The following is a 24,479-nucleotide window of genomic DNA, read 5'->3' as shown; positions in this document are numbered from 1 at the left end:
TAGACGTCATTAGACTATAATTATTGTGCAGGCGGGACTTTTCACTTCCTTGTTCATGTTCCCACACTACCAAGCGTTCTGTTCGCTTTCTATTCGGGTGCAAGCAAAGAGACACGCATTTTGAGAGTGTCTGGATGATTTGTCAGAACGTCTTGTCCTTGCATCCGCTTAAATACCTACAGGCGTGTTGTTCGCCTTCGTGTGCAAGCAAAGAGACATAGAACAGCAGACACCGTCTTTGTGCTTTTTAAACTGAAATGTGTGGTCCTTGGATCTCTTTATACTCAGACACGCACTGACTGCTTTCAGGTGCAAAGAGAGAGACACACATGTTCTGACAGTGTGTCAGTCTGTGCTTTTCAAGAGAGTGAGTTGCAGAACATTCCTTTCCGAGTAGTTTTGGTTGTTGGTTCTGTGTCAATATCGTGTGAATATTATGCCTTCAGTTGATATTTGTTTCTATTTTAACCAAAACATGTCTGTGCCTATGTCTTGTACTTACGGATACGCTGTCTACTTTAAGGTGACAGGCATGCGTTTTAAGACTCTGTCCGAGCCTTTGAGAAATGAATTTTGGAATATGTATATTGGTGCAGGTTGAGGGTTCCGTTCCACACACTGGTACAACACTTCTGCTGGAGGGCGACAGAAAGTTAGGGTCCGATGCTTTCTACTCATATATGCGCGCGCGCGCGTGTGTGTGTGTTTGTGTGTGTGTGTGTGTATGTGTGTGTGTGTGTGTGTGTGTATGTGTGTGTGTGTGTGTGTGTGTGTGTGTGTGTGTGTGTGTGTGTGTGTGTGTGTGTGTGTGTGTGTGTGTGTGTGTGTGTGTGTGTGTGTGTGTGTGTGTTTGTGTGTGTTTCTTTTGGCATACAACTGGTTTCAACTTTGAACGCTGACGTCCGTGGTTCAAGTTTTGTACAGGGTCGATTCTTTAGCTTCGTAATTTCATATCAACGCTACTATAGAGCGATATTGAGTTTCGAGGACATAATTATTTGATGTGATATGTTACCAGGCTTTTTTTTTTTTTTTTGGAGGGGGGGGGGGGTGTGGGGGTCGGTCAAATTATCTGTATAAGCTTAGTTGAATTTCCTTTCTTTTTCCTTGACGTTAGTATTGGTAGGCCTACATTTGACTTGTTTCTATCAATTTGGAAAGATTCTTCGTTATTTTGTTGTAACTGAATTGCTTCCTCAAAAGTATCTCTTTGCTGAGCTTCGTTTTTATGAATAGCTTGGTTTGGTTTCAAAACACGTCTTTTTACCTTTAGTCAAGTTTTGACTAAATGTTTTAACGTAGAGGGGGGAATCGAGACGAGGGTCGTGGTGTATGTGTGTGTGTGTGTGTGTGTGTGTGTGTGTGTGTGTCTGTGTGTGTGTGTGTGTATGTAGAGCGATTCAGAGAAATCTACTGGACCGATCTTCATGAAACTTGACATGAGAGATCCCGAGTATGGTATCTCCAGACGTTTTTTCCTTTTTTTGGATAAATGTCTTTGATGACGTCATATCCGATTTTTCGTGAAAGTTGAGGCGGCACTGTCACGCTCTCATTTTTTAACCAAATTGGTTGAAATTTTGGTCAAGTAATCTTCGACAAAGCCTGGACTTTGGTTTTGCATTTCAGCTTGGAGGCTTAAAAATTAATTAATGAGTTTGCTCATAAAAGTTGTCATTAAAATCGGTTTTTCGCAAACAGATTTAAAATTGATTGCATCGTATTCTTCATCACATTCTGAATCTACAAATATATACATATGTTATGTTTACTCTTAAAATGTGATCACAATTACCGAAAATAGATTAATTAGTCTTACGATTAAAATTTAAGAAATCGATCCAAAAATGATTTCATCTTATTCTTTATCATTTCCTGATTCCAAAAACATATAGATATGATAGGTTGTATTCAAAACAAGCTCAGAAAGTTAACAAGAATACAGAAAAGCGCGCTTTCCTGCTTAGCACAATACGCTACCGCGCTAATCTGGCGTGTCAATATCACTACGTTTTGCACGTGGGAGGTGAGCGATTTCCTTCACGCGGGGATTGACGAAGCTGTACTGTCTTGGTGAAAAAATACAGTGCGTTCAGTTTAATCCCGTGAGTTCGACAGCTTGACTAAATGTAGTAATTTCGCCTTACGCGATTTGTTTGTGCTTTGTTTGGGTTACTTTCTCAAACAAGAATCTGTCTGATGACCTTACATTCGAGGTAAATTTACAGAGGCAGTAAACAGAACGTCTGGAAAACAAGCTCCGGGGATATCATACCCTGGAACTGTCATGTAAAATGTCATAAAGATCGGTCCAGTAGTTTAGTCTGAATCGCTCTACACACACACACGCACAGACACACACGCATACACACACACACACACACACACTCACACACACACACCTCCCGCAGTGGGGCACTGCGGTTATGAAATTAAAGGCCCCTCCTGTTTTTGGAACCGCAGGAGCTTTCTAGTTTGCTGTTAGGTAGATTTTTGGTTCCTCTTTCCTGTCATGCTCTCTTTTTCTTCATGAATTCTTTTCTTTTTTCTGCCTTCTTGCTCATTCACCTGTATTTTTTCCAAAAATCTCTTCTCTTGCCGCTTGTCTCGCGATTCATGTATAGTTTAATCTGTTAGTGTTCTGATGTAAGTCCAGCAGTAGATAGGTTAAGCCTATTTTAACATACTGGAAACTGGTAATCTTCCAGTAGGTATTAATTTAGTTTTACTAAAGCCTGCTGGGACACAAGTAATGGGTTAGTGCATTTGTAAACAGGAATCGCTTGACAAGTGGCCCCCTTCATCCCCCCCTTCCTCGTCCTGATATGGCTCTGCGTAGTCGGCTGGACGTTAAGCAACAAATAAACAAACAAACAAACACACAGACACATACACCACGACCCTCGTCTCGATTCCCCCCTCTACGTTAAAACATTTAGTCAAAACTTGACTAAATGTAACAAGTCGTGTAAGGCGAAATTACTACATTTAGTCAAGCTGTGGAACTCACAGAATGAAACTGATCGTAGTCCGCCGCTAGTGCAAAAGGCAGTGAAAGTGACCCCCGCAGTGGGGCACTGCGGTTATGAAATTAAAGGCCCCTCCTGTTTTTGGAACCGCAGGAGCTTTCTAGTTTGCTGTTAGGTAGATTTTTGGTTCCTCTTTCCTGTCATGCTCTCTTTTTCTTCATGAATTTTCTTTTTTCTGCCTTCTTGCTCATTCACCTGTATTTTTTCCAAAAATCTCTTCTCTTGCCGCTTATCTCGCGATTCATGTATAGTTTAATCTGTTAGTGTTCTGATGTAAGTCCAGCAGTAGATAGGTTAAGCCTATTTTAACATACTGGAAACTGGTAATCTTCCAGTAGGTATTAATTTAGTTTTACTAAAGCCTGCTGGGACACAAGTAATGGGTTAGTGCATTTGTAAACAGGAATCGCTTGACAAGTGGCCCCCTTCATCCCCCCCTTCCTCGTCCTGATATGGCTCTGCGTAGTCGGCTGGACGTTAAGCAACAAATAAACAAACAAACAAACAAGTGAAAGTGACGAGCCTGTTTGGCGCGGTAGTGGTTGCGCTGTGATGCATAGCACGCTTTTCTGTACCTCTCTTCGTTTTAACATTCTGAGCGTGTTTTTAATCCAAACATATCATATCTATATGTTTTTGGAATCAGGAACCGACAAGGAATAAGATGAAATAGTTTTTAAATCGATTTCGGAAATTTTATTTTAATCATAATTTTCATATTTTTAATTTTCAGAGCTTCTTTTTAATCCAAATGTAACATATGTATATGTTTTTGGAATCAGAAAATGACGAAGAATAAAATGAAATTGTTTTTGGATCGTTTAATAAAAAATAATTTTAATTACAAGTTTCCGTTTTTTAATGACCAAACTCATTCATTAGTTTTTAAGCCACCAAGCTGAAATGCAATACCAAAGTCCGGCCTTTGTCGAAGATTGCTTTGCCAAAGTTTCAATCAATTTGATTGAAAAATGAGGGTGTGACAGTGCCGCCTCAACTTTTACAAAAAGCCGGATATGACGTCATCAAGGGTATTTATCGAAAAAACGAATATAAAGTTCCGGGGATATCATACCCAGGAACTGTCATGTAAAATGTCATAAAGATCGGTCCAGTAGTTTAGTCTGAATCGCTCTACACATACGCACAGACACACACAGACACACAGACACACACAGACACACAGACACACACACACACACACACACACACACACACACACACCACGACCCTCATCTCGATTCCCCCTCTATGTTAAAACATTTAGTCAAAACTCGACTAAATGTAACAAGTCGCGTAAGGCGAAATTACTACATTTAGTCAAGCTGTGGAACTCACAGAATGAAACTGAACGTAGTCCGCCGCTAGTGCAAAAGGCAGTGAAAGTGACGAGCCTGTTTGGCGCGGTAGCGGTTGCGCTGTGCTTATAACACGCTTTACTGTACCTCTCTTCGTTTTAACTTTATGAGCGGTTTTTTTAATCCAAACATATCATATCTATATGTTTTTGGAATCAGGAACCGACAAGGAATAAGATGAAATAGTTTTTAAAACGATTTCGGAAATTTAATTTTAATCATAATTTTTATATTTTTAAATTTTCAGAGCTTGTTTTTAATCCGAATATGTATAAGTTACAGCTCCGTCCATCCATGGTATCGCCTGATATTTTGTCGAGACTGGGTCAATGAATATGATGACGTCACTCGAGGCTCTGCCGAGAGTGACGTCATTATATTCTTTCACCCCGTCGAGACAAAATATCACGCGATACCATGCATGGACGGAACTGTAACGTATATATGGCATGACCAAAGTAAAGAGAATTTGTCATGGGATGTGGCAACAAATCATTGGAAATTCACCATGGGCAATCAACCCAAGCCTAGAAGTTGTAGAACTATATTTTGTTTCAGTCTTGGCAAGGCCAGTTTTGTCCAGTTCCGCAAAAGACATCATGAATTCATTCACCCTGCCGAGACGAAAAAAACAATTCCATGGATAAAAACGTATAAGCTTATTATCCCGTGACGCATCAAAGCTAAATTTTGTTTTGAAATGTCATTACAACGTACAGATAACTTATAACGACATAATCGCCTTCACAAGACAGGAAAAACGCACACTTTGTTTTTCGTCTGCTACAAATCTAGTCTTGTTGGTTGACGGAGAGAATAAAGCTTCAATCATACCTTCATCAACAGGAATAAATGCTCAATCCGCTGTCAGTTCGCAACTGAACCTTGTTTTTTTCTTTAACTTTTTGGTTAACATTGAAACGGCAATCCAAAAGACTGTTTCAGCTGTTTCAAGACACAGGCTTAGCTTCTTCTTTTGAGTTGCTTTTCAGTCTAAAATGACACCGGAAGCGAACAAATTGTCGCGTATACTGTCGTCACAAAAAGACGTCATGACAAAGTTACACGCAAAGCGAAAGAGACTTTGACGTCATTTACTTTTGTTTGGAATTTTCCGCCTGTTCCTAGCTTGTCAGTGAAGACCTGACGTGAGTAAGCTTACCCTTTGCAGCTGTGAAATAATCAGTCTTGTGTCTCGGTCGTGTAGGTACAGAGTTTGCTTCTGCAATCATTGTGTTCGTGTTGATGACGGCTTCATAAGATTTCCATTTTCTTGTTTCTGCGGCTGCGCAAGTTATTTTGCCTAGGTCATGGCCGAACTTTAGGCCTACGGAGAAATATCGCTGGATATTTTCTCCCTAGATTAACAGAGACAAAGAAGGGAAGTCATGCTGTATAACATATTTATATGTTTTTGGAATCAGAACATGATGAAGAATAAAATAAAAGTAATTTTGGATCGTTTTATAAAAAAATAATTTTAATTACAATTTTCAGATTTGTAATGACCAAAGTCATTAATTAATTTGTAAGCCTCCATGCTGAAATGCAATACCGAAGTCCGGCCTTCGTCGAAGATTGCTTGGCCAAAATTTCAATCAATTTGATTGAAAATTGAGGGTGTGACAGTGCCGCCTCAACTTTTACAAAAAGCCGGATATGACGTCATAAAAGACATTTATCGAAAAAATATATCTGGGGATATCATACCCGGGAACTCTCATGTAAAATTTCATAAAGATCGGTTTAGTAGTTTAGTCTGAATCGCTCTACACACACACACGCACAGACACAGACACACACACACGCGCGCGCACACACACACACACACACACACACGCCACGACCCTCGTCTCGATTCCCCCTCTATGTTAAAACATTTAGTCAAAACTTGACTAAATGTAAAAAGAAGGAAGTCTTAAAAGGAGGACTACACTGTAGTCTGTACTCATTTGTTGTGTCTTTGATTTCAGACACAAGAGTAGAGTTGCACATCCTTCAGGCGGTTCCCATTTTTGTGGTTCCCATTTTTGCGACTCTCAGGCAGGCTCCCTAGACGGCACGAAGACAGCACTGCAAATAAATCTGTTCGGCCCGAGACCTCAACTGGAGAGGACAGCGGTACGGTTTGTTCTGCAAACCTGACTGACAATTTGACCAGTCTGCAAACGACAAAAAAGGTTGAAGAAGAAGAAGAAGAAGAAGAAGAAGAAGACACACACGATGAATATCAGAACCCTGTCAGCCTTGATATTTGCTCTTCTTATCCACGCTTCAATAGTTTCGTCAACAACATCACCCTCATCGTTGTCAACGCCAGCATCCTCGTCGACCTTTCCAACGACGACCTCATCCATGTCTCAGCGACCTTCTAACGCGACAACTTCCTTTGATCTGTGGGCCTACCTTCCTTCGGCGTGGACCACTTTCTGTGACGTATACTATGACGTGGATAGTGACGTCAACGCTACCCTACGGTGTAACTTGACGGAAAGTGACGTTTGGCGCCTGCAAGATCTCAGAGAAGCTCTGGGTGCTTTGGTCAACTCCACTGACATTGAGGTAAGGATGAATAAGCATGGATACCCTGAACTCCAATTATATGACAATAGTGAGAATAGATTTGCCATGTTAAATGTCTTGTTCACTTGTTTCGCACAAAGGAGATAAGATGCTGGTTGCTGTTTTGGATTTGTGATGGTATTTTATCAGCTCGAACTCAATTTTTCTATGAAACGATACTGATAGTAAAATGTATTCTATCGATTTATATTGTTTTGTATTGTATACTATTGTATTCTATTGTTATATATTTATTGTATTTTTTGGGGGGTATTAGAAATAGCTGTGTACTAAAGAAAGCTTCTTGAAGTGTCATTTTGCGCAGTAAGCTACCGGCATAAGACCATGTGGATGTGAAAGTTTGTACTTTTGTAAACACATTTCAAGACAATTATTTGAACAACAATAATAATCAGAAGGGACAATTTTCAGGCATATACAGGGTGACCCCCAAAATGCCGATTTACTTTATATTTGGGGGACATACATATCAGCCTATGCCTGAATCTTCCACAAAGTGGAAATATTGTAGATCAAAATTAATGGTCTGACGTTTGTGCAATTTCAATAAACGTTTCCAAATTCGACGACCGACTCAACAGAACGAGGTTTGACATTGAGCGGTAGCAACACTTACCTAATTTAAACCCTCCAGACTTTTACCTTTTGGGCTATCTGAATGTCTGGGTATACACAAACACCCCCTTCACCCCCTTGATCATCGGTGACCTGAAGAAAGCAGTAACAGCTAGGTTTTAGGGCAATCCCTAGACAGGAAAACTTTCGTGCCATTGACAATTTCGGAAGTGTATTTGGAACACATTTTGGAGAAAAGGTAAATGTCGTCGACTCAACCGGACAGTTGAGTCAATCTCCGAATTTGGCAACTTTTGTTGAAATTGCACAAAAGTCAGACCATTTACTCTATAACATTGTCACTTTGTGTAAGGGTCATGCATTTAATATGAAGTGATTCGGTCAACAGATGTGGAAGAAATTAACATTTTTGTGGGTTGCTTTTCACCCTGTATGTCGATGCGTGTGTATCAGACCCTAAACCTAACTGCCTGTCAAAATAGAATATTCGGGATCCCATGTAAGGAAAAGTCCTAGCGGTCACAACTGAAACCTGGAAGGTTGGCTGATGTCATTATGTTGCCATTTAAGTTTTATTTACCTCAGATTTACCATCTGCTGAATCTGATGGCAACATTGAGCGAGAGATAGAGAAATAGAAGATAGTCATCAAAAAGCGTGTCTTCCCGTGCATAATTATGTTTGTGTAAACGAACAAAGATTTATTCAACATTTTACATTGCATGAGAGCAGCCTTCTATTCTTAACGTCAACAATCTTCCTGCTTCATGTGCTGAGTGGGAAAGTTCCGCTGACCTTTGCAGATTGGCATTGCCTTGGCAGCTTTTCGTTGATTTACAGTTTATTTTTTTGTTTTGGCGGCTGTAAATCTACAAGCATCACATCGAGTCCTTGAAATGTCTGTTCAGGTGGCCGTATATCTCCAGTGTCATGAGGGAGGTATGGTCAGTCTGCCTTGGCCCATGAGAGCCCCTGGACTGGTCAAGCTGAAAGTAACCAGCTGTCTTTTACTCGACAAGTACGCGGACTTCAATACTTCAGCGGAACGGATCCCAGACTCGCTTCGATTTCTGGACATGCATGACTGCGTCTGGCTCAACTATCCCGACGAGGTCAATTACGTGATTGAGAATGCGGAAAACATCTCGAGCGAGTATGCATGCGGACAGGACAGCACTCTCAGGGTCTTCCGCTATCGCCGGATCGCTGACCGGGACATTCGTAAAGAAGACGAATGCAATCTTGTGATGTCTTCAGCCTTGCAGCTGCTCAACTTCAGTCTCAGCTTCCCTGAAGACGCGATCGAAGTGTTCCAGTGGAGCGACGAGCGGTTTGAAGAGTTCATCAACAACACGAAAGCTCTGGGAGAGGATTATGTGTTCTGCGCCGACCTCCTTACTTCATTCCGGCTTTCGGCCATGAACGACAGTAACCCTGGCCCTCCGTCTGACTTGCAAACTACCACCGTCAACCCGAGCGAAGACGCTCGGATAAGTCGCATCGGGCTGCACAACATCACGACTAACTGTGTGTATGAACACCTGGAGGTAAGATATCAAACTGCTGTACACCTTACGCCTGTAATAAATTGGGCGAAGTCGACTTCGCGAAGTCTGCTCAACGACGCTCACTGCAGGAAGCTTTAGCATTGCAACTTTCGTATGAATAATTCGTGAAGTCAACTTTGGAAGGCTTTTGCGGACAATAAGACGAACACAGATACTTTGATACATGTTAAAAACACTCGGTCAGACGGACTGGCGACCTTTTTAAAGCCATTAATTACTGTGTTTTTGCCTGCCTGCTATTGCTGGCCTTCCTGTTTGTCTGTTGATCTTTGTCCCATCTCTGTCTCTTTATCTGTCTGTCAGATCTATCTTGCACCAGTAGACTATTTTTTTTCATACACATGCGTTACTACTCCTAAAGGCAAACGGACGGATAGATACGTAGATGGATTGACTGACGCCTTGTTGGATGGATTAGTGGATAGAGTGATGGATGGTTGGACAGACGGAATGATTGAGGGCCTGGAAGGTGAATGTACTGACTGTAGGATTTACAGACGGGTGGATGAATGAACGGATGCATAAACTGATCAATGGGTGTATGTTGAATCCTGGTCTCTGTGTTAGATCTGTAGTTGTTTTCTCTTTCTGTTTTACCACAAGACATTTTATTTTTCTCAACAGATCCTTGATGAAAGCCTCACCGTCCCTTTGGACCGAAAGCATTTTGAATACCTAGTGAAGAACACAGAGTACCCCAAGCTGAGAGTCCTCAACTACAGCCACACAAACTTGGGGGAAGTTCCCAAAGAGGTACGAGAATGGAGAGTCTACTTCAACAATTCCCCAATGGAACTGGTGGACCTCTCTCACAACAGCATCACGAAGGTCGGGAACATACCAGACTACAATAACACACACGGGAACGTAACGACAACGCTCAACCTTCAGTTCAACCAAATCGCCAAGATCTCCTTCCAGATGTTCGAAGCCTGGTCTCAGCAGCCAGACTTCGTGGTGGACATTCGCAGCAACCCCATCGACTGTAGCTGCGACATGCTGGACCTCAAAGACCTGATGGTTCAAATTCAAAACGACTCCAAGTGGGCGGAGCAACCCATGCAGACCTATAGACAGCACCTGTCAGTCATGAGGTGCGCCACGCCCCCAGAGCTTTCTGGGCGTGCCATTGATCTGCTGAATGCTGTGGACTGGCAGTGCAGTCCGTTGCCGTCTGCAGACGACGTGCTCGATGTAGTTTTTATATCCGTGGTCGTGGGGCTGATGGTGGTGGTGATTGTTTTATTTGTGCTGTTGATTTTGGCCTTGAAGTATCGCAAAGAGGTGAGTGAGTGAAGGAGTGTCTATGTTTTATGTGTTCACTTTTTGCACCAAATATTTCTCTTTTCAAACAAGTTGCAGACGTGTTCATACTTCGGAAAAAAATCACATAGTCGTGGTCTGACCGTTTGCAAGCCTTTGGCATCAACAATTTTAATTATTAAAATAACGCTGTATAAAGGAACAAAAGGAATAACACAAACAGCGTAAGTGCACAAGCTTTCTATTGTATTGCTTTTGTCACAAACTGTACATCTGTAGTATAGATTGGAAGGATCTGTGAATAGTTCATATTTCGTTCCAGTTTCTCGTTTCTTTGTTCATTGATACATTTGAATTTGTTGTGTTTTTTTACTAACTTTTTTGAGTTAAAGTGAAAATGTCTGACAAGAAAATTGTCTCTCATCGCTCCAAGAGCGATAGAGTTAAGGTTGGGGGTTGTTATTATGTGACCACACACCAGGAATACATAAACAGAAACGTTTGAATGTTGAGTTACTCAAATTAAAAACGGCTGTAATTCTCATTGGGACGCTTTTTTGCGCAATTAATAATTTTCTCTGAGTATTTCAAGCGCTATTTCTAGAGATACAGATGGGAAATTGAGCCGAGAGCTACATACTTCGTTTTGAGTGTTGAACAGATTACCATAAACACGAGGAAGGTCTTAGATTTAGTGTTTGAACGTTCTATTTCTAAAATCTGAATTGAGTGTTTGATAGTCATTTCAGGCCGTGGTATCATCCAACGGATTGTGTGTTTGTTAATATTATGCAAAGGGTATTAGCCCTGTATGGCACGAAATATGCATGCAGTTACTAGACTGTAGGTTTGACTTCCTCAATCTTGATCTGATTTGACGAATTGGTATCAACGAGGACTGTATAAAATATGATGACGAACGGAATCCGGCTCCTGACATAGGAGAGCGGGCGAAGCAAACTGCTCGCTGATTAAAATTCATTTAATTATTTGGCATAGTTTCGGGGCAGTTTTGAGAAAATCATTGCAGGTGTTTCTAAATTACAGTACAGCGAATGCCTCTTGGGCTTTTTAGGGTCCGAATCGTCAGAAAACTTTTCAAAATGGCGCCTTAGGTGTTCTATCTTTAAACGCTTTAAATTCTTATCATCGTTGTAGCCCAACTTGTTCCTTGGCATAGGGCGGTTTCAATCGGCCTGCTTTCTTTTAAGTCGAATGCAAAATGTTATGATTTCTTTGACTTATTCCATCAAATCAGGTTCGAATTCTGCTGTTCACACGAGTGCACATCATGCTCCCCTGTGGCCCAAAAGTCTCACACAAGGGCCCCTCTGAGAAGGTCTTCGACGCCTTCGTGGCCTACGCCCACCAGGACAGCGACTGGGTTCTGGGCTCCCTGCTCAAGAGACTGGAGGAACCCAGCAACGCGCGGGGCTGCGGGCCCGTCAAGCTGTGCATCCACCAGCGAGACTTCGTCGTGGGCAAACCCATCATCGACAACATCATCGACAGCATCGCCGCCAGCAGACACACCATCATCGTCCTGTCCAAGAGCTTCGCAAAGTGAGTGAAATGTATCGATGCTTCTAAGAAATAAATTCATCAAAATCTTTCTTCTCTGCACAGGATGCAGCCAGGTTTGTTGTTATATGTGTTCAAGCACAGGTATATGATTGACAATTTCCTATCATTGGCTCTGTCGATTTTTATTCTGTGAGTTCCACAGCTTGACTAAATGTAGTATTTTCGACTTACGCGACTTGTTGTTCAATACATTTGCAACCCAGGACAACAAACAAGAGGACTGCATATCAATTACATCAATCATTTTTATATGAGATAGTTAGCTAAATATGTTGACGGGAAGGAATGTGCTTTTAAAGGCGTACAAATAAGGCAGTTGTAACTAGTGTCCTGTGTTTTCTCTGTTTGTGTTTGCGTTGGTTTCGCCTTGTTGCTCATCCTGGACTTGATCGAAATCAGTCTACCAAGTACCGTTGGCGCATATGCTTTTCCTGGTTTCATTCCTCCGCCCTATTTTTGTAAACTGAAACATTGCAGCAAACACAGCTGAAATTCTTGGCTTCTTGGATGAATGTTCACTGATAGAATTGATAACGTTGTTTGTTTTATAACTTTGTCTTTCTCAATTCGTTTCTTGTCATGTTACGTTCACCCCTTGGGCGGAGATGTAGCTCAGTCGGTAGCGCGCTGGATTTGTATCCAGTTGGCCGCTGTCAGCGTGAGTTCGTCCCCACGTTCGGCGAGAGATTTATTTCTCAGAGTCAACTTTGTGTGCAGACTCTCCTCGGTGTCCGAACACCCCCGTGTGTACACGCAAGCACAAGACCAAGTGCGCACGAAAAAGATCCTGTAATCCATGTCAGAGTTCGGTGGGTTATTGAAACACGAAAATACCCAGCATGCCTCCTCCGAAAGCGGCGTATGGCTGCCTAAATGGCGGGGTAAAAACGGTCATACACATAAAAGCCGTGGGAGTTTCAGCCCATGAACAAACAAAACAAACACGCAAAAAACGTTCACCCCTGCATTTTTAAACCAATCCGTCCGATTCCATAACCTCCTGCATCTGAACTGCAGAGAATCCCTTTCAGCCTGAAAGCTGAATCTTCCGATCACTTCTCCAAAACACATTGTCTTTTTAGTCGCTGTTTCAACACACCGTTCCCCTTCCTCTGCTTTCTTGCAGGAGCAGCTGGGCGATGGAGGAACTGCAGCAGGCGTACCGCCAATCGCTGGAAGAGCGGAGACGTCACCTGCTGGTTGTGCAACTGGAAGAAGTGCCAAAGTCTGACATGACGCCCGTGCTGCGTCGCTGCTGTAAAACCTTCACCTACATTCAGGTCTCGGACTCTCTCTTCTGGGACAGGTGGGTTCTTCTCTCTCTCTCTCTCTCTCTCTCTCTCTCTCTCTCTCTCTCTCTCTCTCTCTCTCTCTCTCTCTCTCTCTCTCTCTCTCTCTCTCTCTCTCTCTCTCTCTCTCTCTCTCTCTCTCTCTCTCTCTCTCTCTCTCTCTCTCTCTCTCTCTCTCTCTCTCTCTCTCTCTCTCTCTCTCTCTCTCTCTCTCTCTCTCTCTCTCTCTCTCTCTCTCTCTCTCTCTCTCTCTCTGTGTGTATGTATTGATAATGTATTGTGTATGTATTGATAATGATATACATGCGATTGATTGGGACAATTCCTCCCCACATTTGTTTTCTCCCTTTTGTTATTAGTTGTTTTGGATGTTTATATGCAATGCATTATTGCAACTATGCTGCAATTTCCACCCTATATTGTTTTTCCCATTTTTGAATGTGTATACAAAACCATAACCTCTTTCTTATTACTATTTACATTATGTACGTCTGTAAGTAACAATAACCTTGTCAATTTTACTATCTATATTATGTGCGTCTGTATTAAGTGTTTGTATAAGGGACAGGTTGTAAGATTAGGCCTTGCCTAAAACCTCTATCCTTTGGTAATAAAGTTCAGTTTCAGTTTCAGTTTCAGTTTCTCTCTTTCTCTCTCTCTCTTTCCCTTTCTCTCTCTCTCTCTCTCTCTCTCTCTCTCTCTCTCTCTCTTTCTCTCTCTCTCTCACTATCTATCTATCTCTCTATCTATCTATCTCTTTTTCTCCTCTCTCTCTCTCTTTTTCTCTCTCTCTCTCTCTCTCTCTCTCTCTCTCTCCCTGTCCGTCGCTGCTGTAAAACATTCATCCACATTCATGCCTCGGACCCTCTCTTCTGGTTCAGGTGAGCCTATGTCCCTGTCACGCTGCATCTGTCTCCCTTTCTCAATGCACATCACTACAGTAAAACCATCACATACTTCTTCTTCCAGGGGCTCACTTCCACGTCAGACATTTGACATACACGGATATTTTTTCCAAATGTCCTATACATTTTTCATGCAAGAGGACATATGCCCTATTGTTTTTGTCACAACGTGGTTATTGTCCGATTATGCTTTCATTTGATCCGGACATTGTCAGTTCTTTCCAATTTACAGAAGTTTGATTTGCTATTTTATCGATGTTTAGCGAAGCGATGTGTCTCTACAAGCAGACGAAACTTGGGAAGACTTTATGTGCTTTTTTTTTTAATGAGAAGAGCTTGCAAGGGTCACAATTCTCATTGCTCCAAGCCGGTTGACTAGTCAAGTTTAATTAAATTTAGGTTTTGCTGCTAAAACAAATATCCTATTGATTTATTTTTGTTCAGGACAAATGTCCTATCATTTTTTCAATGTCCAGGACATTTGTCCTATGCCACCTCTCATGGATGTGAGCCCCTGTTCTTCTTCTTCTTCTTCTGCTTCGTCACGCTCTTTCTCTTCTTCTTTCACAAGTTTACCGTAATTAGTGTATGACTTATTTCCGCCGAACATTGATCAGGTTGCAGTATTCTTTCAACGTCGCGGACGACAAGAAAATCCTTACCTCTGCCGAATACGACAATGCTACCTTCACTGCAAGCGAAGACGAAATATCGGACAAACACACCGCCGTTCAGATGGAAACGCATACAGGAGACATCAACTACAATTCTGGCTTTAGCAAGACGGAGGTGTTTTGTGAAGAGATGAAAACATTGCCAGTGGATACCAACACGTGCAAAGATCGGTCCAGTAGTTTACTCTGAATCGCTCTACATACACAGACAGACAGACAGACAGACACACAGACACACACACACACACACACACACGCACGCACACACACAAACACACACACACACAAACACACACACACATACACACACACATACACACATACACCACGACCCTCGTCTCGATTCCCCCTCTATGTTAAACAATTTAGTCAAAACTTGACTAAATGTAAAAAATGATACTTTTTTTAAAAACTTTTCTTCCTTCTTCTTCTTATTTCTACCGTCTACAATTCGTATTATTACTCTTTATCTATATACGTTCACATAAAATGTTGATTGCTGCGATAAACCTTCATAGATTTGCAATAATTTGAACGGAGAAAAAGATTTGAAACGTCACGTGTATCCAACAGAAAAACGTGAAATCCATGCAGGTGCCATGCTGCATTGATGGAACACATAAGAGAGGCAAACATGGAACAGTGTTCCAGCTTTGCCACATTCTGTTCCATCTTACCCTCATCAAACAATAAACAGAACACTGCTTATTTATTCACGTATTCAATTCTCTTTTCGGTTTTGTTGTGTTTTCCCTTCTATAAGTTTTATTGAATGATTGATTTGTTTGACAGTATTATGAGACCCGAACGGCGGTGCATGGTTACCAGAAGAAATGGGCTGCGCTTTGTCGGCAGTGACAAATGCAGATATGGGTTTGCGCTGCGCATCAAGAGCATAATTATGGTGTTCCTGTCACAACTCTTAAAAGTCATTTAGAAGGAAAAGAACAAGTTTGCAAAGGAAGAAGTAAAGTTCACAGGAAGACCTTCTACATTAACAGCAGAGATAGAACAAGAACTATTCAATAGCATTCTTGAAGCTGAAATAAATTTACCAACGTCACCCCCATCGTTGTTTTGTTCACTGGACATGGAGATTCTGGTCATTATGATTGCTTGGTTTCAGCAGTAAATGTAAGCCTACCTGCCGCTGATGTCCTGCAACGCACACCCACAAACTCGTCGAAGAGAACATCATGAAAAAAAACAATCTGAAATCATCACATCTTCTCCTTACAAACAAAAGCTGGAGATTTCACTTGCAAAAAGGCGTGCAGGTCAACAGAAAAGAGAAAAGAATGAAGCTACAAAATCTTCTGCACAGAGAAACAAGAGAGGAATATCTCAGTTGGTAGCGCGCTGGATTTGTATTCAGTTGGCCGCTGTCAGCGTGAGTTCGATCCCAGGTTCGGCGGACATTTATTTCACAGAGTCAACTTTGTGTGCAGACTCTCTTCCGTGTCCGAACCTCCCCCCGTGTACACTACATTGGGTGTGCACGTTAAAGATCCCACGATTGACAAAAGGGTCTTTCCTGGCAAAATTGCTTATGCACAGTTAATAATTGTCTACCTATACCCGTGTGACTTGGAATAATAGGCCGTGAAAGGTAAATATGCGCCGAAATGGCTGCAATCTACTGGCCGTATAAAATTTCATCTCACACGGCATCATTGCAGAGCGCCTAGAACTGTACCCACGGAATATGCGCGATATAAGACTCATTGATTGATTGATTGATCTTCTGACCAGAGGAAAAAAGGAGAACATTCTCGACAATGCGTTCTATCCTGGAGGAAAGCACTTGGTACTGCTTCATGTGTGGCACCAACTCCCCTGAGAACATGATACAGTGCCAGAAGTGCACACAGTGGGCACACGAGGACTGCGCTGACAGCAGCGGACAAAAGGACTTTGAAATCTGTACTTACCAATTTTTGTGTGTCTGCAAAATCAGTTCTAAAATTTGTTCTTAGTTATTTGCTTTGAGACTTTATGCGTAATGATTTTTACATTTAGTCAATTGGGCAGGTAGCCCTTTTATATCTATTTGTCAACAGAAGAGGGGTACAAATGAAGCTGCGAAATTTCGTGGTACTGCTTCATGTGTGGCACCAACTCTCCTGAGGATTTGTTATAGTGCCAGAAGTGCACACAGTAATCACACGATGACTGCGCTGACAGAAGAAGACAAAGGACATCGGTTCTTTGCCTATTTTTTCCTTCTATTTTTTCAGGTTTTGTTTCTCAGTCCTTTTATGACCTAGCCCTTATTTATCTTTTTGCTTTACACTTAAGGCTTAGATTGTTATCCGATTTGTTATTTCCTTGGTAAAAATCAAAATATGATGTTGAAAAAAGACATTTAAATAATGTTATGACGTATTTATTTATCTTATGTGTCGGGCAATGTGTGCTTGTTTGTGTGTGAATGAGAGTGTGTGGGTGTATATGTGTGTGAGAGACACAGACAGAGCTAGAAAGAGAGTCAGGGTGTGTTTGTATGTGTTCCGAGTTTGACAACACAGTGTTCCACTTTACACACCCATGCGTCCAACCTGGAACAAATGCAGACATTTTTGTGATGATCAGTCTGATGAGGTGCGTGACTTTTATTCTACTTTATGTGGTTCCTTTATTTACTGATAGAGTCTAGTATGTGACAATATAAAGAACGCTTTGCAATATCGATGTTGTTGTCTGGTACGGCTGTTTCTCCTGAACTGTTCCAGGTTTAGCGACTTTCCCCTCCATCGTTTTTCTCTTCAAGTAATTTAACCACAACATTAATGAAACTGAACTGTTTGGGTTAACATTAAGGTGTGCATTTGCTTCAATGCATGCAGAATGATCGTATAAGATCCCCCAAACAATTGCTTTTAGATTGACTCTAGTTAAAAATGTCTAGTTTTCATATTAATGTTGCACCCTCAAAGTCAACATTTGTATCACTTTAACTTTGTTCCTAGAGCTTAGCCCTTTACGAACCAATCTTTGCACACACACACACACACACACACACACACACACACACACACACACACACACACACACACACACACACACACACACACACACACACACACACACACACTCACACACACACACACACACACACACACATACACACGTGCGCGCGCGCGCACACACACACACACACACACACACACACACACACACACACATACTGACAATAAGTTTTATTCACTAATTACAGAACGATACACAATACAAGCCTATTTAATTTATATTTCAAATATAAATCATAGAAAAGCTCTAGCAAAATTAAGAACAAGCGCACATTCTTTAAAAATTGAGACTGGGCGTCATAGAGGAATATTGCGAGAGCATCGCCTCTGTAATACATGTAAAGTAATTGAAGATGAGCTACATTTTCTAGACAATTGCAAAAAAATTAACAATATGAGAAACAAGTTAGTAGAAGAAGAAGTATCAAACTGTGACTTAAGGAAACCAAGCGATCTGTTATTTAAAAAAGACGAAAAAATTCAAAAATTGCTTGGAGCCTTTGTTTTTAATTGTTTCAATATTGAATGAAATAATTTGTACATTATTTATTCATTCATTTATTGTACAACTTGTGTCAATATCCTTAAGGGTTGATGACAATAAATTCTATTCTATTCTATTCTATTCACATACACACACACACACACATACACACACACACACACACACACACACACACACACACACACACACACACACACACACACACGTACACACACACACACACACACACACACCTTGATGGAAAGGTAAGGGGAGGTTGTGCTGCGTGGTAGGTGCAGATGTTGATATCCCAGTGTTGGGCCAGTTGCAACTTTAATATTTGTGATTGACGCCTTACAGGAACTTTATGCATTATAGTAACTTGAGAAAGTGTGTCGCCTTCTTTGTTATATTGGTGAGCTCTGAGGTGTTCTGCGAACTATTTAGAGTAAAGGCTCTGTGTTTTACCCGTGAGAACTGTTGTACATAAATATAGACTACTAAATGACTCTACTGTGTCGTACCATATATATACACGAGTTGCTTTTTACACCCCCGGTAAAGGGGTGTGTATAGGTTTCGCTCGATGTGTTTGTTTGTTTGTTTGTGTTCGCATATAGATCTCAAGAATGAACGGACCGATCGTCACCAAACTTGGTGAACAGGTTCTATACATTCCTGAGACGGTCCTTACAAAAATTGGGACCAGTCAAACACACGGTTAGGGAGTTATGGGTGGATTAAGATTCTACAAGGACTTATAGAGGGACATATTAATGGTCAAAGGGAAATAACCACACTTGTTAGCAGTGCCTGCTCAGTTGGTGGCAGTCAGAATGCTAAGGACGAGGGTGTTTTTCCTACCTCGGAGGAATTTCTTGTTTTTTTTTACATTTAGTCAAGTTGTATTGAACTGCGAGCGAAAGCGAGCTTTTCATTTGAAAAAAACAACGTTTTTCTCGGTGACTGTGGCATCATAAGCAGTACTAACGCGTGAATTGAACGATAGTGCATGTTATCTCACGGGTGGTCTCTCTCACGAATGAAGGATAAAGCGCTTTTTCCCATATTAACTTTTTGTTTTGCCTCAAAACAAAGCTCTCTTTAGTATTTTCAATTTGAGGTTCACTTGTAAGAGTGCTTCTTTCCGTGTTTACTTTCAAACGTTTGTGAAACTCGGTGTAACACGAGAAAATTACTCTCACGAGATTTTTACTCCGGAGTAAACATTTCGTACGAAAAAGTTACTCCCTTTACTCCCCCATTACACGAGAAAATTGCTCCCCAAGACAGGTGATTTCCGAGTTTACATTTCGTACAAAAATGTTACTCCCCTGACGAATAAATAACGAATAAATTACTTCACCCCAACACAAGCAATTTAACTTCCCATGCCAGGTGTACGAAATTTTTACTCCCTTGTCCCCTGTTAGTCTTGGTGGTGGAAGGGGTGGACGGAGGGTAGCGCGACATTCGTGTGCGCGAGATCACTTATTGGCATTATCCCTTCATCCGCATCCCATTTTTGCGTACGAGATTTTTACTGGAAGTAAAAAAAATGGGGAGTAAAAATTTCGTGGAGGGAGTAATTTTTGTGTGCCTTGGGGAGTTTTTTTCTCGTACGAAAAGTGTACTCGGAGTAAGAATTTCGTACGAAATATTTACTCCGGAGTAAATTTTTCGTGGAGTAAAAATGTCGTGTTACACCGGCTCTCATTATCAAGGCTTTCTTAGATATTTGCTGTTGTATTGTTTTGACGGAAGCACAAGGCATGTAAAGGACAAATCAACAATTAATAATGCAAGCGAACCTGGTGTATTTTTGTTTCCTAAGAAAATGAATTGTTTTTGACAAGTGAAAATTGTTTGCAAATGATCTTGTGTTTGTTTTTAGCAACTGTTTGATGTGGGTATTTGAACCGTTGAAACGATCTTTTTCAATGCTTGTATTTCCAAGGTACTGTCCTTTGTGTATAAACTATGAAGTAAACCACCACAGATCTGTCCAGGAATTGACAAGCATCCATCCACTTGGTTTAAACAAGATTTTATTCCGAGAACATGGGGTTGCAAATACATTCAACATGAACAATTGGGATCACACAACAAGCTAAGCTTATATTAAGTGTGGTTACATATTTACATCTAAATTGTAATTATTTTTCATGTGCTGTCAAACAGTACCTAATACCCTGGTTAGAAATGCCAAACGAAATACAGAATGTCACAAAAGAATCAAACGTGGTAAACGAGGACAGATACGAAACCCACAAAAACTGGCTGTTTGCTGTACAGAGTCTGATTTGTATTCCACATGTATTTGTATTTGATAGGTGTTCATTCAGCAAACTATTCCCGTGCTGCACATAAAGCAACCACCTTTTTTTTTTTTTTTTTTTTTTTTTTTTTGACCTCAGTTGCATGCAAGGTTGCTTCAACCCATCTTTTTTGCCTCTTTCGTCTTTTTTTCTTTCTTTCTTTTTGGGCGGTGAAATTTTAATTTTGTTTTCTTTTGCATTACAGGTTACATTTCCATTAAATTAGTTTTTAATTCAACAACAATCTAACTAAGGACAATGGGGATACACCTTTCGTAGCGCAAGTTCTTGTTGAAATACAATTTCCAATGGAATATGCGATTTAGTTTTCTTAACTTTGCTAATGCACATTTTTGCTATCAATAAAACATGGTTAATTAACGCTGATTCCTGACATTTTCCGATTCCGAATAATACATCTGTAATAGACAATAAGAAAGCCCGACCTGTCAGACTGTTCAACATTTTTTTCAATATAAGTCCAAAACCTTCTAATTCGGGGACACTCATAGAAAAAGTGTTCCATGCCATCCAAAATATGTGGGCACTCGTTACAGTTTTTTGTTTGACTTACTTTCATTTTATGTAATAAAATATTGGTGGGATATAAATTGTGACAAATTTTCCATTGCAACACACGCAGGCGCACTTCTTTTGAGAAAGCAACCAACTTCTTATTCCACGCAATGCCAGAACAGATCGTTGGTGATTCACACAATGGTACACACGGAAAGGAAGGTATCATTAAAGCATGAAGACGCTTCTGGTGGTTTCGTGATCTTTAACGCGGTTGGGAGGGTATTTTGAATGACCAACAGTGACACGCCTATCGTAATAAATGTTGAACCCACAAAAACTGGCTGTTCGCTGGTCAGAGCTGTACAGAGTCGGATTTGTATTCCACATGTACAATACAATACAATACAATACAATAACTTTATTAATCTCTAAAAGAGAAATTACATTGCTGAGCGTTTGTGTCCGTAATAATAACATACATAAAACATTCAAAATAAACATTTGTTCTTTGTCCTGAGAAAATATAGTACATTGGTTATCACATAAGAAAGTATATTAAAAATAAATTAACATGCATTCACCATCAACAATGCACAAAAGAAAGTCAGCACCTTGCCGGTTATCACATATTGTCTAAGAGAGTAGAATGCAAAACAAAATCAACAATACTGAAACAATACAGAACACTGACCCCGTGCATCAGAGCGACAACACCAGCATCTACCGCCCCACCTGAGAATTGAAGATGTGAATTGCAGATGGAATGAACGAATTTCTGTAGCGTGTGGATCTTGCGGTTGGTTGTCTGAATCTGTTGCTCCTGTCTGTCCGTCTACTGTCAAATTCCGGTCTGAGTGGGTGCGAGTCGTCAGCCAAAATCTTCTGTACCTTGTCAGTCAGTCGTCGTTCATGTGTTGATGTGAAATTGTCCTGCTTCCTCCCAACCACCCCACTTGCTTTCCTGATGAATTTATCTAATCTATCCCTGTCTTGCTTGTTGATGTTGCCACCCCAACACACGGAGCCAAAGTACAACACACTATTGCACGTTGAAGTGTAAAACATCTGAAGGATTTCTTGTCTGATGTTAAAATACCTGAGTTTTCTCAAAAAGTACAGGCGAGAGTGGAGTTTCTTCACAAGGGCATCAGAGTTGTATTTGTATTTGACAGGTGTTTATTCAGCAAACTATTCCCGTGCTGAGCAGTAAGCAATCATGCTGTGGAATTTTGGACTGGATATTTAAATGACCAACAGTGACACGCCTATCGTAATAAATGTTAAATAATTATGTACGTTGATGTAAACTGCTTCAGTAACTGACTTGCATGATGTATCTGTTGATTTTCACTCACGTGGTACATTTGCTATTGCTCAAGATTTTGTTTGTTTGTTTTTTGTTGATGTTTTTGTGACACGCCTATCGTTGTAAATGTTCTTGAGGACCTGGAAAGAACGTCCATGTTCATGGCATCCTCCAGATTCCGAGTCTGACACAACCGTCGTACGAAGAAGAAGAAGTTGTAAATGTTCAATATGTAAGTTGATGTAAAGACTAATTAACTGCTTCAGCAACTGACTTGCATGATGTACCGTATATTTTGATATCCCTCACGTAATACATTTGCTATTGCCTTTTTTACATTTAGTCAAGTTTTGACTAAATGTTTTAACATAGAGGGGGAATCGAAACGAGGGTCGTGGTGTATGTGTGTGTGTGTGTGTCTGTCTGTGCGTGTGTGTGTGTGTAGAGCGATTCAGACTAAACTACTGGACCGATCTTTATGAAATTTGACATGAGAGTTCCTGGGTATGATATCCCCGGACGTTTTTTTCATTTTTTCAATAAATACCTTTGATGACGTCATATCCGGCTTTTTGGAAAAGTTGAGACGGCACTCAGGCATGAAAACTTTCTCTTTTCAGCAGAAATTCCGCCGTTTTTTTTTCTCACACTTTCGCTTTTTTTTTAAATTTCCGCCGGAAAAAAAGGAGACCCCCCAAAGAAAAAGGCAAAACGAAAATCGTGGCAAGCGTTACTTACTCCCGCCACTGCTCAGTTGGATAAACCGTAAATTGCCGAGTCCGCAAACGGATCGATTCGAGCCTTTCTTTACTTCCTGCCGCGCTTGAACAATTTTTTCTCTTGGAAATTCGGAGGTTTCCAAAGTTTGCGATGACCCTCTAACAGATGAAATGTGACGATTTCAACAGCGTGGGGCCGCGAATCGGATCATAGAAGGACTGAAGAATGATTGGAGGTGGAACTGGCTTGACCGAGAATACGATGGCTGTCGTATTGGCGACGTTATCAGGAAAGTGGAAGTGAGAGGCAAGGCATTCTGTGTCGCATGTACGAAGACATTGAAGTACGGCAGTCGTGGGTTCGTGGCACTTCAGGCACACCTTGACACAAAGTGCCATAAGCGGAACTTCCTTGCATTGCACTGTGCCGCACTGTCACAAGCTCATTTTTTAATCAAATTGATTGAAATTTTGGCAAAGCAATCTTCGACGAAGGCCGGACTTCGGTATTGCATTTCAGCTTGGTGGCTTAAATAATTATTAATGAGTTTGGTCATGAAAAATCAAAAACTTGTAATTAAAATTATTTTTTTACTAATCGATCCAAAAACAATGTCATTTTATTCTGCGTCATTTTCTGATTCAAAAAAACATATACATATGTTATATTTGGATTACAAACAAGCTCTGAAAATTAAGAATATGAAAATTATGATTAAAATTAATGTTCCGAAATCGATTTAAAAACAATTTCATTGCATTCATTGTCGGTTCCTGATTCCAAAAACATAGAGATAGGGTATGTTTGGATTAAAAACACGCTCAGAAAGTTAAAACGAAGAGAGGTACAGAAAAGCGTGCTATGCAGCACAGCGCGACAACTACCGCACTATTCTGCATGGCTTGTCGATTTCACTGCCTCTGCCACGAGCGGTGGACTGACGAAACTACGAGTATATGTTGTCTTGGTGAATAAAGCAGTGCGTTCAGTTTCATTCTGTGAGTTCGACAGCTTGACTAAATGTTATTATTTCGCCTTACCCTCATTTTTCAATCCAATCGACTGACATTTTGGCCCAGCAATCTTCGACGAAGGCCGAACTTCGGTATTGCATTTCAGCTTGGTGGCTTAAAAATTAAATAATGACTTTGGTCATTAAAAATCTGAAAATTATAAAAAAAAAAAAAAAATTTTTTTTTTTAAAACGATCCAAATTTACGTTTATCTTATTCTTCATCATTTTCTGATTCCAAAAACATATCAATATGTTATAT

At 40.7% G+C, this 24,479-nt stretch overlaps 1 protein-coding gene and 1 long non-coding RNA gene across 2 annotated transcripts; one reads left to right on the top strand and one right to left on the bottom strand.

The window, feature by feature from the left end:
• The first annotated feature begins 31 nt into the window (after window positions 1-31).
• On the top strand, window positions 32-17,953 carry LOC138964001 (uncharacterized). The gene is made up of 7 exons (XM_070335878.1): window positions 32-367; window positions 6,361-6,949; window positions 8,455-9,093; window positions 9,739-10,398; window positions 11,636-11,940; window positions 13,088-13,267; window positions 14,773-17,953. Exons 2-7 carry the CDS (start codon window positions 6,611-6,613, stop codon window positions 15,017-15,019), a joined length of 2,370 nt encoding a protein of 789 aa, XP_070191979.1. The 5' UTR covers window positions 32-367; window positions 6,361-6,610; the 3' UTR covers window positions 15,020-17,953.
• On the bottom strand, window positions 2,406-3,189 carry LOC138964113 (uncharacterized). Its single transcript, XR_011455023.1, has 2 exons — window positions 3,063-3,189; window positions 2,406-2,552 (listed from the first exon to the last, which is right to left on the bottom strand). It is a non-coding gene; the product is annotated as an uncharacterized lncRNA (long non-coding RNA).
• Window positions 17,954-24,479: the final 6,526 nt, after the last annotated feature.

The sequence above is a fragment of the Littorina saxatilis genome, linkage group LG1 (assembly GCF_037325665.1).
Source record: "Littorina saxatilis isolate snail1 linkage group LG1, US_GU_Lsax_2.0, whole genome shotgun sequence".
Lineage (NCBI taxonomy): Eukaryota > Metazoa > Mollusca > Gastropoda > Littorinimorpha > Littorinidae > Littorina > Littorina saxatilis.
This window is presented reverse-complemented; position numbering and strand designations above follow the sequence as displayed.